Source organism: Antedon bifida, chromosome 2 (assembly GCF_963402885.1).
Source record: "Antedon bifida chromosome 2, ecAntBifi1.1, whole genome shotgun sequence".
Classification (NCBI taxonomy): Eukaryota; Metazoa; Echinodermata; class Crinoidea; order Comatulida; family Antedonidae; genus Antedon; species Antedon bifida.
The window spans coordinates 12999179-13014823 of record NC_136227.1 but is presented as its reverse complement, the minus strand read 5'-3'; the positions used below and the strand labels follow the sequence as shown (position 1 = coordinate 13014823).

General features: G+C 33.2%; 3 protein-coding genes across 3 annotated transcripts in view; 2 read left to right on the top strand and 1 right to left on the bottom strand.

Moving 5' to 3' along the window:
• Positions 1-15645, top strand: part of LOC144835448 (uncharacterized) — a 257525-nt gene that overhangs the window by 137181 nt on the left and 104699 nt on the right. The window lies entirely within an intron of this gene.
• LOC144858885 (uncharacterized) lies at positions 5178-6371 on the top strand (the record flags this gene model as incomplete). Its single annotated transcript, XM_078715023.1, has 3 exons — positions 5178-5302; positions 5809-6039; positions 6245-6371. Coding segments are annotated over exons 1-3 (483 nt in total), but the record flags the coding sequence as incomplete, so codon positions are not given.
• Positions 6379-10118, bottom strand: LOC144858883 (uncharacterized). Its single transcript, XM_078715021.1, has 10 exons — positions 9768-10118; positions 9336-9446; positions 9040-9151; positions 8630-8831; positions 7961-8513; positions 7679-7865; positions 7555-7589; positions 7025-7209; positions 6678-6826; positions 6379-6530 (listed from the first exon to the last, which is right to left on the bottom strand). The coding sequence occupies exons 1-10, from the start codon at positions 10116-10118 to the stop codon at positions 6379-6381; spliced, it is 2037 nt and encodes a 678-aa protein (XP_078571147.1).

Here is a 15645-nt window from a genome sequence, read left to right as displayed (position 1 = left end):
TTTGCATTATGACTTCAGACTTGACTTGATTTGTAATAGCCAAAGGCTGGATGGCAATCTTTTAATGTTATCGCAGTTCAAAAGTGATTCTCCATGGAGAGGGAACCAACAAGAGGGCGGCTGCAATCGACCAATCAGATATGCCCTACACTGTACGCACTGCCACGCCTGTGTTGAGCCTATTTGCGTGAGAACGATAGGCAACGCAGCGTGTTAAGCATATAAACGCAAACGCATTCTATATGATCCTCGTTATACAAAAAATGCTAGATTACCAAGAAATTATTCATTCCATTGCTATTAACAATATATTTAATTTTATAAAAACTTCACTGTGCTTTGGCAAGAATATGTGTTGTAATTTATGTGGTCTTATGTATTATATTAGATTATTATTTTTTATATTAAATAATGTTTTTGAACACATTTACGGCCGCCATCTTGTTGGTTCCCCCTCCTGTTGGAATCACTTTTCAGTCTGGAGTACGCCCTCTAGCCTTCGGCTTACAGCTCACTGGGTTTACCAAGATGGGTAAGAGTTTTTATGGGTTTGGGTACGAGATGACCAGCATCCATTCATGAATGCGTCTACAGGCGCGCGCGTAAGCCTCCTCCTGATCCTAGCTCAGTGTTTACAGTCATGTCATGTCAAAACTCACTCAAAATAAATGTATTAACAATTAAAAAGATCCAAAAACAGTATGAAAACATCATATTAATTTTTAACTTTGTATAATAAAGACAAAAAAGAAGTTTAATGTTTTTTGTGGCTTATTTAAACAATTTATTGCCGAAAACACCATTTTCGTTGGGCTTTGCCATTGCGCTCCTCCTGTTTCAGATTCGTCTATCCCTACTCATCACGAGAGGCGCCCTATCTCGAGCGGTTCTCTAATTTTTGAGCGAAGTGTAACATCTTCCTACTACACTATCTTTGACAAAAGATAATGTCATATCTAAAAGGGGATTTTCCAAGCTTTACGTCACTGTTTATCGTTTGTTGCTAGGCTTCGCAGAACGAGAGCTACATCGTGTTTAAAATCCAGGGAGTTGCGGGAGGTTTAGGTAGTAATACGCAGGGCGGTTTCATCGCTTTAGGTGCTAAAGGGTTAAAGAGCAATTGACATGAATTGGCATTTCTCAACATTGAGACAATTAAGAATGAAGTTGTAGCTTGGTTATTAAGACGCTCGGATACCAATCTAAGGGTCCTGTGTTGCGCGTTTTTAAGAGTACAAACTTATTTCATCGTATCCTATAACTTTTTTAAACATTGATGCTTTCAAGTAAATTTAAAACAATTAATGGATAGATATTATAATTGAAGACTATCTAAGTTGTATTCTGGCAGATGCGGACATTCAAGCGACCCTTGCTTGTGAATCACGAACGTTAAAGAGTGAAAAAGTTCATTAAATGATGAAGCCTTGTCATAAACAGTAGAATTGAAGCGATTTTATGATACATTACAGAAGGATAATCACTAGATTTATTTTTACATTTCATCAGATCCAAAATCTTATTTTACAAATTACAGTAGGCCTAGTATGTTTAGCTAAAGAATATTATGCTGACAGTACAGTATCTCAAGCCAGCTTTAAATTATTTTTTGTTATTTTTTAAAATATAAAACAAAACAGAATAGCATAAAACAGGCCAATTTCAAAATTATTAAATTATTAAAAACTCTTATTTTAAGTTAATTTATACTAGAGTGTACACGAGCAAAACATATGCATACAGTACTCCATAAAATGAATAAATAATATATTAAGATTTAATGACAATTTTTTGACAAAATGGGTTTTATAACCTAAAATTAGAGCAAATGTATCAAAACATGAGTCCATATTATTAATATGATAATATTATGAACAATTTCATATTTTTGGTGGTTGTGCTTTGTACAGCAAAGTTTTGAAAATGTCCTAAATTAACCAATGACAAGCAAATCATAGGTAAAATTACTTACTAGTGTTATTACATGCATTTGTATGGTAATGGTAAAATGGTGCTCAAGCTTTTATTTGTCAGAGCGGCATGCATGAGAGAAACATGAACAAAAATACCATACTTACCGCCCGTTTGAGATTTAAAGTTTTAAATGGTGAATGTACTGCTAGCGATGACCTGAATTGTGATGCAAGAAAATGGCCAAGAATTATCGAATGCAGCATTCGGCAGCTTGCAAAGAAGTTGGTCAAAAACACATTTTTGTACACATTTGCTCTTCGAACATAGCTTAATAGATAATGAGGAATCAAACGGTGCCCCAGCTCAAAAGGCGCTAGTATCAGTCTTCTGATTGAGGAAGATTCGGAGTAACAAATTTTAAGTTGTATAATATAGATTGGCTTGCTACTCATAATAGTCATTGTTGGTTAATATTTTCCTATTTTTGTCTTATAAAAAACCTATTTTTGAGTTATTTAAAATTGGTTATTGATTTTGTCTTTTAAATCGTTAAATTGTGCGTAGTGCTACCAATTTGAAAGGTATTAAATTTAGAATCAATGCCAAGACTGGAATTCTGTTTGGATATTATAGATGAAATACCCTTGTAGCATCGCAAAGATATCATTTTTGATAGATGAATTTGACAATTGGAAAAAAAAAGACATTGTTTGGTATCAAATTGGTGGCAAATGCTACCATACATTTTGGAAAGCTTAGTATGTCTACTTTTTAGAAATCCATGATAGCAATGACAATTGTACAGCTTAATAGTCATTTTAGGATTATATAACACCGCCTACAGAAAATATGCAACACAAAATTTTGGGGTAGGTGGTAAGAGTAATTTTGCAAATCCAACAATTATTGACAACACTAGAGGTCAGAAGGTCATAGAACTTTAATAAAAGTTGAAATTTTGTCTAATATTAACTTTTGACAAAACAAATACAATATAAATCTTATGCAAATAGATGTTTTCATGAACATATAGATCCAATGAACAAGAAAATTGAAAAAAAAAAAAAAAGAATATACAAATTGTTGTACATAGCAGCACATGTATGTGCCTGATTGAGGCAGGATCAGATGTAAATGTTGTAAAGAGTAGTAAAGATGATGATGGATGATGATATACAACAAATACAATACATTAGTTTCTATTTTTTAATGACAGTTTTGCCAAATATAATTGTGGCACATTTCAACAAATTGCCGCATATAATTACTGTAGATAAAACCTGTTTAAATTACATTTGCTCATAAGAGTATTATCATTCTACGGAATGTGCCTTGAAAGCTTTGGTCTTTGCTCTATCATCCTACTGTATCCCATCGCTTGTAGTATAATATCCCACTATCCGGTCTGTGTTAAAGGCATCCATGTATACTAATTCATATTATATTTACCTGTTTCAAATGAAAAAATGGATAGCTAGATTGTTTTAAATTTAAAGAAATGCAGAGAATAATTTGCAAGCATAATATTTATATTTGAACATAATGAACAAGTACCTAAAAGGTAGTCTTTAGTGTACCTTTTTAACATCCTAGATGTGGGTAAAGTACTTTACAAGAATCCTCTCTCACTTCTCATCTGTTGTGCTGTAATACATATTTTATTAGGTTATATGCATTATCATGCATATAACCTCTTGATTCTGTCACAATCTTTATTTATTTATTTATTTATTTATTCTTTCCTTAGCACTATTTTGTCCGTCAATTATCTTGATATCAGTTTCATCTAGCTAAGTCAATTTTTCAGAGTATATTCCTTATGGCCAGGAATCGATGTGGTTATGTTTTCACGATGCGCAATCATAAATAACATGGTCTATGCGCGATTTAATGAAATCACGTTTGTAATCATATCTTCACAAGCATGAATCACTTTTAAACAAAATTTGGTACTCATAAATTTCATCATATGGCAATATAATTACTTGCGTAGCGCATATAACGCATGCGTACGCGCGCTTAAAAATTTTAAAATTGTCAAAATTTATTTTCGATAAAATTAGAGTACGTTTTAGGCAATTTTAAGCGTTTAAAAAATTGCCATGAGTGCGCAGAATTTTGCACGCGCACTGCGCGTTAAACATTATTGCGTACTCTTTTTGCCCGATTTCTGTTTTACAACCTTTCTTTAATAATATCATTGATTCACTTTTCAACTTGAAATTGCGTTATACAAGCACGTCAAAAGTGACAGGCTACGCACGTATAAGTTAACAAAATAGTGAAAATATGCTAAATTTTAAAATTAATATATATCGTCAGAATGCTGGGGAACACCTACTTTTTATTTCATTTTCTTGAAGTGTACCATATTTTCCGGAGTGTAGGTCGACCCCAAGTATAAGTCGACCCCCAACTTTGGCCTAGAATATCGTTGATTTTGGTATGACCTGAATATAAGTCGACCCCCAAAATCGGCTAATAACACAACTTACTTTAAAGTTCAAATAGGGCTAGAAATGTATGAAATGTGGTTGTTTGTTTATATTATTAAAGTGTAATCAATAATATTTAGACAATCTATTATTATTATTATTTATGTAAACAACAACGACTTCGACGCCGTCTTCTCCAGCCTATAATAAATGACAGTGATGTAGCGGTACTTGCCATCAGCGATGTTTTTCGCGTCACTCGAATAAATTAAAACGAGTTTTCCGTTAGGAGGCTTATTAATATTGTACAGGCGAGTAGTTGTAAATCGCGTTATCTGTAAATGTACACACGCCCGACTAAAGAGAATTAATTACGAACAAACAAACAAACTGCGCATGTGTATAGATGAAAATATCACGCAATAACAAGCATGTTGCATGGACATTCCGACATCGTAGTTCGTTTGTGCCTGGTGTTACGATGTTTTCGCGAGTGAATAAGAAGCATATAAAACACAAACGAAAACTATTTATTCTTAATTATCTTATTTGTTTCAAATACTTAAAGTGAAAGATACAAATATGGTAATACAAACGTTGAAATGAATAAAGATATATATACAGAATTGATCTAGCGTATTTTTTTTTTTTTCAAACTCATTAAGTATGAAAAAATTAAGAATTTCTATATTAGCTAAGCCCCGCCCCCGAGTTTTGTCGCCTCAGGCTATGATTAGACCGTGACGTCATTTTAGTACTAGTCCTGTCAGTAGTGTGGAGCGCTGGCAGTACAATTCTGACAGTTCTGTAGCTTTGTTATTATGCACGATGGATATAGACCCTTACATGTACGAACCGTATGCTTCTTCTACGGATGACGATAGTACCAGTGGGGATAGTGAAGAGGAAGCAGAGCTAAATGCTCATCAAATGCGTCTAGGAAACACAAATTGGTAAGTTTTGTATTGTAAATTAAGGCTCTATTTCGTAATTAGGCCAGTGCCATGCCAGTAGGCTACTCGCGCGCAAGAGTAGCCACGATACTTTTGGCCGTCCGCCTCGCACGAATTTGTCTCACACAGTAAATTGTAATATACCCTAGTTTAATTTAGGATTTAATAATATATATTAATTATAATATATTTTAACCTGAAATTCACTGCTTTGTAGGCACATGCAGCCCAGGGACATGTAACGATATACACTAGGCCTAAGCATTGTCTTGTGTTGTAGAGAGAGAGCTAACTGTAGGAAAAAACGCTTGAATTTTTCACACATACACTATTTACTACAGTACTACTAGTGGTCTAGGCTAGTGGTGTAGCACAAATGAAGAGGCTTGGCTGTCTGAACCACAAAAATAGACTTGCCCTAGCTTTCATGCAATTTTATAAATAAGTTCATAATGCTGTCTCAATACACTACAGTGTTTATAAATGTTTTAAATTGGATTTTATAGGTGTTTATGTGGAAAATGTGTGTCTGCAGAAGCATTTGAGGAGTGTGTGTGTTGTAAGGAAATTGGTCCTATAAACACCAAAAAGGAAACTGATGCTCCAATAACAGGCCATTTGCAATGCATCGTGGAACACCCAGGCTTCACTACCAACTGCCTTGATGTGTGGGCCCTCCAAATGGCATATGAAAACACTCCGAAAAAGTATAGAAAAGCTAATGCAACAGTTAACGAGTAAGTCATTTTATTTATATTTACACACAATTGCAAACCACCATTCTTTGTATGAATGCTTTTTGTACTGAAACATGTTTTATTTACTCATTTGCATATCAAAAAGAAAAGCTGAAAATAAGAACAAAGCAATTGTTTATACTGTAAAAGAAAAACAACAGTGCTTTATTTATTATGTACATGAACTATATTTTTTTATTTACAGGAGGTATCGTCACACAGGTTACAGGAATTGCACTAAGTGGATATGGGGCTACTTGGGAAAAAACAATCGTGTTGTTTTACCCGCATGTGTTGTTAAAGCAATTAGAGATAAATTTCCATCAACACAGTATCACATTAGCAAAATCTTGAACTGTGTTGAGCAACAGCTTCGTCCTTTTCAGGGTGGATGAATTCGCTGCATAATGCACCAGGCGTTTCTTGTAGGGGTTTCTTATTTCCTTCTTGACAGAAAGCTACGACCAGATGGATGATTTCATCAACATAGTCTGTGAAACAATTATGTACATATTAAGAAACTACTCAAATCAAAACACTGAATGTTATGTATAGTATGTTGGTGTTAAGTAATAAATTTATACATTTGTTCTATTTTGGGATCTGACTTTCTTTTAATGTGTTTGCTTAAAACTCACCATACGTTGGATCTTTGTACACTTTTTTGACACTGTATCCACCATGTTTGAACTTTGGGAAGGCAACACAAAAGCGTTCTTTTCCTTCTGCAGTGATTGCTTGTTCTCTATCGGAATTTTCATTATAATGCAGTCCTGCAAGAAATGTTCTGTTGAGATAATACAGTAATCAGTTAATTGTTATTAATATCAATCATTATTTACAATTTTTTTTTTAAAGTTTACACACAAACTCTTCAATGACTAAAACTATCATTTCTTTAAAATTTGGCTTATGTTTTTATTTATTTTATTAATGTGTCACTGTCATTAACTATCTAAGTTTTGAACATTTGTGAAGTACTTGCCTGCATGTCTGGCCCCAATATGAAAAATGCGTCATCTTCGGTGCGAAGTGGTTTAAGGTTGAGTGGAAAGCCTCGAGTCTTGAAGTTTGGTACTTCTCGCTCATCATAACAATATCTTTGCATAGCCGAGGATTGTTTATGACGTCCAATGTTTTAAGTAGGGCTGCGCTACCTGTACAGTAAAAAGTAAGGTAATTGATTAGGTAGTTGTAATATTAGGTGACTATTCTATTCAGATATTTGTAGCCTAAAAACAGTTCAACAATTGATAGTCTATTATTTAATAGAATTATGTTTAATTATTGTCATGAATTTACCTGTCGTCATCCATTTCTTCTTTTGCTCTCTTCCCTGAAGTTCGCCATGCTCACACTCTTTAAACACATCGCTATGGCCCGTGTGTATATTTTGGATATGCTGCCCCACTGATTTCCACTTTGCAAGCATCATTTTGCCATCACCATCCACAGTTGAAGTTGCACACCAGTACATGTGGTTGCTTATGCTGTGGATCCATCTTTACCACTAACCAGCTTTGCCACTGCCTCCAACTTCTTTGAAACCCCTAATAAAATAAAATAAATAATTTAACAAAATTGAATAATTAAATTATAGTTGTGCTTTTTTGAAAAACAATTATTGAAATGTATTTACCTTTTGCAATATGCCAGAGGTCAAACTTGTGTTTTGTATCTGGTAGGTTTTCCCGCACCCATTTTTTTATTTGGCAATGCCGGTCCGTCACCAAGGTTGATATTGCTATGTTATTTTCTTTTAAGAAATTGACTGCCCTTATCAGCCCTTCCTTTTCCATATGGTAGCTACTACCAACTTCATTCGACTGTAATAGAATAAATATGCTTATTTAATAAAAATAGTTTCAATTAATTATTTGGTTTCAAAGGGAAAAGTTTGTAGGTTAGTATCTTTGTATACAGCTATTATGTAATGAGAAAGTACCTGAACAATTTGTATCTCTATAATTTTATTTAGCTTCAGGTCCATCATAGTGTAGCTGCCATATTTGGCAGAGTGCCCTGGAGAATCTGCCCTACCGTCTCCTCCCAAAACAACGCTCTCATCTTCCTTCAAATTGGTAATTGCCTTCTCTTGGTGGTTCCTCCAGACTTGTCGGATACTTGGCAGTAAATACATCTTTTGATGCTCGTTGAAAGTTTTCCTACAAATGGCTACCATCTTTAGGTGACTAAAAAGGCGCAAGCTCTTGGTTACAGAACTCCCGGACATCAAAATTGCAGCCGAGAGCAGTAAATTGCCAGCTGGCACATTCTTTATGAATGGTTGACTACTCCATATTCGTTGGAAATCACAATTGATGCATTCCTGCTTCACCCGACAAAATGTCCCAATTGTTGATGCAATCCTGCTTGTTGATGGATGACCGCACATTACGCAAGTATTAAAAGCGGCCAACAATTCATTTTCACATACCAGGTACTTGCGTCCTCTGTATACATCAGGTGGTGTACTAAAAAAATGAACAGAGGGCCTTTTTTAAATATATATACAGTAGCAGTATTACAACAGAATTTTAAAAAATAAAAACATTTAATCAATATAATATGTAATATGAAAATTACTTACGCATTTATTTCAATATCGTCAGCATCCTCATCATCATCACAAGGAATGTAATCAGGATCTTGCTTTTCTTCATCATAACAGGGTTCAGCATCACTTTCGTCTTCCTCACTGTCCGTCTCTTCATTAAAATCTGAATCTGGCTCTATGTTCGTTTGTTTCTCAGGCAGTTGTCTCACTTCTTCCACAGGAAATATCTGATTTCCTATATTTAAAATACATAGAACAGGCATGTTAGTTGAATATAGGGTATTTATAATTGGTTGCTGTACAGTTATTGTTTGATTGCTTTACTTGACAGCCCAATAGAAATCATCTTGTGTTTTATTCTGTATAGAAATAATTATAATTATTATAAAACAACATTTTTTTTTTATTCTGGTATTTTATAAAATATCTGGTGTTGTACAAACCTTTATCCATCATTTTAGGACGTCCATTCCATTGAAAGCTTGAATTCTTCAATTTTATCTTTGGTTTGGCATGACTACAACAGGCACAGTGTACTACCGTTAGTTCGGTTGTCTAAAAGAAAATACAGATTATTAGTACTGTATAATATTCAATATTAAATTTGTACATTCTCAAGAATTTTTAAAATAATAATGTGACCAGAATGAAACTAAAAATAATTTCAATTCAATTTTAATTCAAAATAAAGTTATTTCTCAAATGAAATTTCCAAATTATGTTTGGAAAAAGGACTTACTTGTGTTTCTTTTTCAGCTGTAAGTTGCATATCCATCATCACCGGCACTTCGTTGTCTGTTTCGCAACTTTCACTCTTGTCCATAGAGGGAATGAGTATTGATTGAAGAACCTAGAAAACCAACCAAACAATTATAGAATTATGTAGGCTTAGACAAATCATGGAGTTATAAAATTAGCTTTATAACTCCATGGGCAAATACAATCACCACTAAATTTTAACAATAATTAAATAATACAGTTTTCACCTGAGTGAGTAGTAATTTAGTCTAGGCAAGTAAAGCTAAGGCTTGAATAATGTAGTAATAATATTTTAAGATGGGAATGATTGATGTAGTCAGTCATGTGACTTGTTTATTACAATAAAATAAAATTACGAACGCCGAACGGGGCGAAAACAATAGAAGAAAGGCCTACAATATAATTGACTTACCCTGTTGTGCTCCCTTTTTTCATAGGCGGTAGATCTTCGTTTTTTTTTAACACTTTGACTTGATGTTTTACTTTTAGGCTTCACAAATATCGTTGGCTTCATATTTGGCTTTAACCGTTTGTTTATTTTGCCACTTACGCCGAGCTCACTCCCAAACCGGGCCTTCTCTTCGAAGCATTCGAGTTCAAAATGGTCGCTACATAACGCCGAGTATTTACTAGGCTTCCAATCCTTTCTGGTTTTTTGGGTAGCCAAAGTCCATTCCCTCCGCAATTTTACCTCCTTCGGAAACACGTGAAAACTTACCCCATCAGCATGGGTTTTGCTGCAACCATACGCCACACAGCGCATGTTGAATAAAGACCAGAATTAATCGAAAATATTTTAGGCTATTGAATTATGTATCGGTACGTTGATGAAAGGATCGCAATGAAAAAGAATACCAAAACAGCATCGCGGTTCACACGTGTGCAGTCCCGGAAGTAGAACGAGTGTACAAGAATGACGTCACGATGTCATAATGACGTAATGTCCGAGATTCAGAAAAAACAATGTGGGCGGGGCGTAGGCTTACAAAAAGGACAAACAAAAACGCAATTTTTTCATACTTAATGAGTTTGAAAAAAAAAAAAAATACGCTAGATCAATTCTGTATATATATCTTTATTCATTTCAACGTTTGTATTACCATAATGTATCTTTCACTTAAGATTAGTATAATTAATACTGAAAATCATAACATTTTAAAAAATATGCCAGTGTTCTATCAACAATTATTAAAAGCTGTTGTGATTCTAAATAACATGTTAAGTACAGAACCACACACTGTAAACGAAATTAAATCTCAACAATTATGGGAAAACAAGTATGTAACATTGGATGGCAAATCAATGTACTTCTGCTCCTGGTTAAATTCTGGTATCAAAACAATCAATGATATAATTGTTGATAATGAACTAATAACATATCAAAGGTTGATTCCAATGTTATGTAATAAAAAAAAACGGGTTAATTGAATACTTTGCTGTTATCAATGCCATACCGCATCAATGGAAAACAATTGTTAAAATACCAAATGTTGAAAATGAAATAGATAAAGCCTTAGACATGCTTACATTACATTCTATAAACAAAATAAATCATCTACGTTTTATAGATATCTTATTAATAGTAAAGTCTCTATCCCAAGATCACAAGTGAAATGGGAACAAGAATTTGGTGTCGATTTAAATTGGCACACAATATGGTGTAATAAAGTTTTAAACACCAAAACATATTGTAAAAGTTGCCCAATTCAACTTTAAATTGTTACAGAGAATTATAGCATGTAGAAAAAAATTGAAACTATGGAAATTAGCTGATAGTGATAATGCCAAAAATAGAAAACGAAAAACATATGCTTTATACATGTAATACAATTCAGCCAGCCTGGAGAAAGTTCGATTCAATGATTTAGTCTGTTTCATTATCCCAAAAAAATTGCAAGAAAATGTTTTTTGATGAATTACAATAAAATATGGTCTCAAAAAATATATATCAAAAGTTTACCCAAATCGGACTACCGCAAAGGTTCAAAAGAGCCTGTAATCAGCTTTTACGCACTTAGACACACATCGTGTCAAAGGGAAAACCTTGTGTTTTCGATTATTTAGGCTCTATGATTTTTAGTTACGTAGATATGAACATTTTTTATGCCATATATGGGTCAAAGGTCACAAAATGGAATTTCCGGTCATGTTTCAACAAAATGTTTAAAAAGGGTAAACATAAATATGTATGTTCTGAACATTTTGACACCAATATCAAGACTCTGTGATTTGCAGTTACGTAGATATATAAACGTCATGCCATATATGTCAAAGGTCACAAACTGGAATTTCCGGTCATGTTTGAACAATGTTCAAAAAGTGTAAATATAAACATATATATTTTGAATAATCTACTACAAGCGGTTACAGATTAAAAAAAAATTGCGGCCATCTTTTTTAACGTCAAATTTTGAACCTTTGCGGTAGTCCGATTTGAGTAAACTTTTGATATATGTTTTTTGAGACCATATTTTATTGTAATACATCAAAAAACATTTTCTTGCAATTTTTTTGGGGTTAGGCCCTATATTTTCATATTTTGACCCGACTAATTGTTAAGTGTTTTCCTGTTAACGAAACACAACACAACTTTTCAAGTTGGACTAATATAGTTACTGGAAATACAAATAGAAAAAACTCATCAATGAATTAATTTCTGTTTTTTATTTTTCAATATATAAATCATGTATAACATATAACATAACGTTGAAAAACGAAAATGTACAAAAAACAATATGGAACCTATACAGAATAGAACTTTTTAATTTAATTATTAAAATGAATACACATGTAACATTATCAATGCTAGGAAAAAATGGGCTAACGTCAAAGAAAAACTGTAAGCTTTAATGGAAATAAATTATATTGTCTGTATGTATACGTATATTATACTTTTAATTTGTGTATATACATTTCCATTTTATTACTTGCCAGTGTATATAGGTCTAATGTATTACGTTATCACTGAGAAGTGCTTTCAATCATAGTTTCCCAATTAAGAGTCTTCGTAAACGTATTGCTGACCGACCGTGGATAACCACTAAAATAAGACGCCTGCTGGATGAAAGACAACAAGCATATAAACGAGTACCGGAAAACGAATGGAAAAGGCTAAGAAACTGTGTACAAAGAGCTATCAAAACTGCTAAGAAATCATTTTACAAGGATAATATTAGATGTCTTAAACTTAATAACCCTGCAAAATGGCACAAAAGCGTACGTAACTTGTGCAACTTTAAAAATAAACCAAACATAAAGTTTCCAGGTGAATCTTATACTGAATCAGCGATAAAAATGAATGATTATTTTGCCTCTATATGCTGCGAACTACCGCCATTAGATTTAAAAGCTTTACCAGCCTTTTTACCGGCTGAAAGCCCCCCACCTACAATCTTTTCAGGCCAAGTTCTAAAAATATTAAGTAAACTAAATGCCAGTAAGTCAGGTCATCCTGACGACCCCCCTATTAAATGAATTAAAGAATTTAGGGATGAAATATCTCCAGTATTAGCTGATGTATTTAACGCCTGTCTCTCTGAGGGAGTTTTCCCCAAGATCTGGAAATTAGCGACTGCAATACCTATCCCTAAAGTTAGCAATGCATCATCACTACAGGACCTGCGTCCTATATCACTGACACCAATTTTTGCCAGAGTTTTTGAATCGTTTATTGTTTCATGGATTTCAGAGGACATTAATGGACTGCTAGATAAAAAACAATTTGGATGTCAAAAAGGCTCCTCAACAGTACATTACCTTATTGACTTAATCAATACGGTTGTTAGTGATCTGGAAACTAGTGGTACTTTTTTTAATATATGTACGATTGATTTCGCTAAAGCGTTTGATCGAGTCGATCATACCATTGTCATTAGTAAGCTTATCCATTTGGGTGTGAGGTCATCTCTTATTCCCATCATCTGCAGCTTCCTTACAAATCGTAAAATGAACACCAAATTCAATAACTGTACCTCGCCTTATAAAGAAATAACATGTGGTGTCCCACAAGGAACCAAACTGGGACCAATATTATTCCTCATTTTAATCAATGATATCTCCACGGGAAGCTGCAGGGGATGGAAATATGTAGATGACCTTACACTTGGAGAATCCGTTAAATATAGGAAACAGCAATCTATGCAATCAAGCCTAGACGATGTGACTAATTGGTGCCAAGTTAACAATATGATCCCCAATCCCAAGAAATGTAGTATAATGAGGATAAATTTTTTGTTAAGGGAGTTACCGCCTCCTAGCTTCTCTCTTAGTGGCACTGAACTCCAGGTTGTGAAGCATATTAAGCTATTAGGAGTTTTGATCCAAGACGACTTGAGGTGGAATTTACATGTTAATGAAATAATTACAAAGGCTTCCCGTAGGTTATTTACACTCTGTATTTTACGTAGGGCTAATGCCCCAGTTGACGATATGAAATGTATTTATTTGAGTTACATTCGGCCTATATTGGAGTACGCCTGCCCTGTATGGCATGGTGGCATTACACAATTTCATACCCAACTTATTGAAAGGGTTCAAAAAAGGGCCCTAAAAATTATTCTTGGCATTAATTACATTTCATATGAATTAGCTTTAGAATTTTTAAATTTACCTTTGCTAAAAGTCAAGCGTGATAATCTTGTACTGACTTTTGGCAAGAAGATGTCGATTTCGGACAAGTTCAGTTATTTGCTCCCCCCTATCCGTAGTATTCCTCGTGTTCTCCGAAGCAACGGCAAGGTCAAATATCAACAATACAAACCGAGAACCGAAAGATTTAAAAATTCACCAATCCCTACAATAATTAATTTGCTAAACAATAGTTTATGAGCCAAAGAGTCAGAGTGATATTGTTGTTATTTCATTTTATTACATCCTTTTTATTGTTATGTAAGTATTGTATAGTAATTTTGTAAATGCAACGTTTTTAGCCTTGCGGCTACCTGTTGTAAGTTTTATACCAGAATAAATAAATAAATAAATAAATATAATTGTGTATATTTTTTTTATCGTTCCTGGTTTTAATGTTAATTTTATGCATATGTGTATGTATTGTATGGGTATATATGTGTGTATGTATATATATATTTGATATACAGTATGTATTTCTATACGTGTGAATGTATTGATATTATATATATATACAAATATATATAAACTGAAAGACACACAAATTATGATAAATAATAATAAACAACTTTTTATTAAATATGCAATATATTTTATAATAGATAACATAACAAAAAATATGCAGAAAATAATGTAAATATATATGAGATTCTGTAATTGTTGTTTATGTAACATTGAATGAATAAAGGTGGTGGTTAACCAAAAAAAAAAAATTCATACATGCATTTCAAATTCATAAATGTCCCGTCCGCGACGTTTTAGGTGGGGTTTTTTTACATTTATTTTATAAGTAATTATGCAAAAATCTTGATATTTTATTTTTTCCTCCTGAGGACTATATCTCATTATATTGTGACACATTTTTTGAAAATTTTATATTTTGATGAAAATATCATATTTCAAAAATATATTGTTACGGACGGGACATTTTTGTTATGGACGGGACATATCATTTAAATTCTAATTATTTCACAAAACCTAAAATTTACTAATTTCAATAGCATAATATACTACTTATTTGTGAAATATCGATATCACTATTGGCAGATAAATCTAAATCGTTATTTTGACTAAAAACCCGTCTTTTTTCTCTAAGAAATCGAGAGGTTGCTGCGCGTTCATGCGGTTCCGGCCAGTGCTTTTTTCCAAACGAAAACAATAGATCCAACCTCTGAACTTTGAACGGAAATTACGTCACTTAGTCAAATAGAAGGCACAAAAGCAAAGATAGTGTAGTACTAGTAGGAAGATGTTACACTTCCTATTCGATCAATGCAAATAAACGTGAGACACTATGGGCGCCTATTTCAAGGGTACGCAAGGTTATTGTATAGGAAATAGGCTATATAACAGAAGAATAATATGACTGTAAAATTAAGATTTAATACGAATTAACATATAAAATGTACTGTTATCTTTATAGAAAGTGCAAATGAATCATATTTTTATGTTTTGGAATACAAATTTGTGTTTCAATTACCTGGAATTGTTTAGGTACCTGGAATATCTACCATATTTTATTTCTTTTATTTTAATGTTTTTATTTGCAAATCAACTGAACTTTTTAACAATTATTTACATTTAATTGTTTATCATTGGACAGAGATAGATAATTTAATACCTAGCTTTAGAAACACTTCTTCATCAGAGTGAATAAATATATT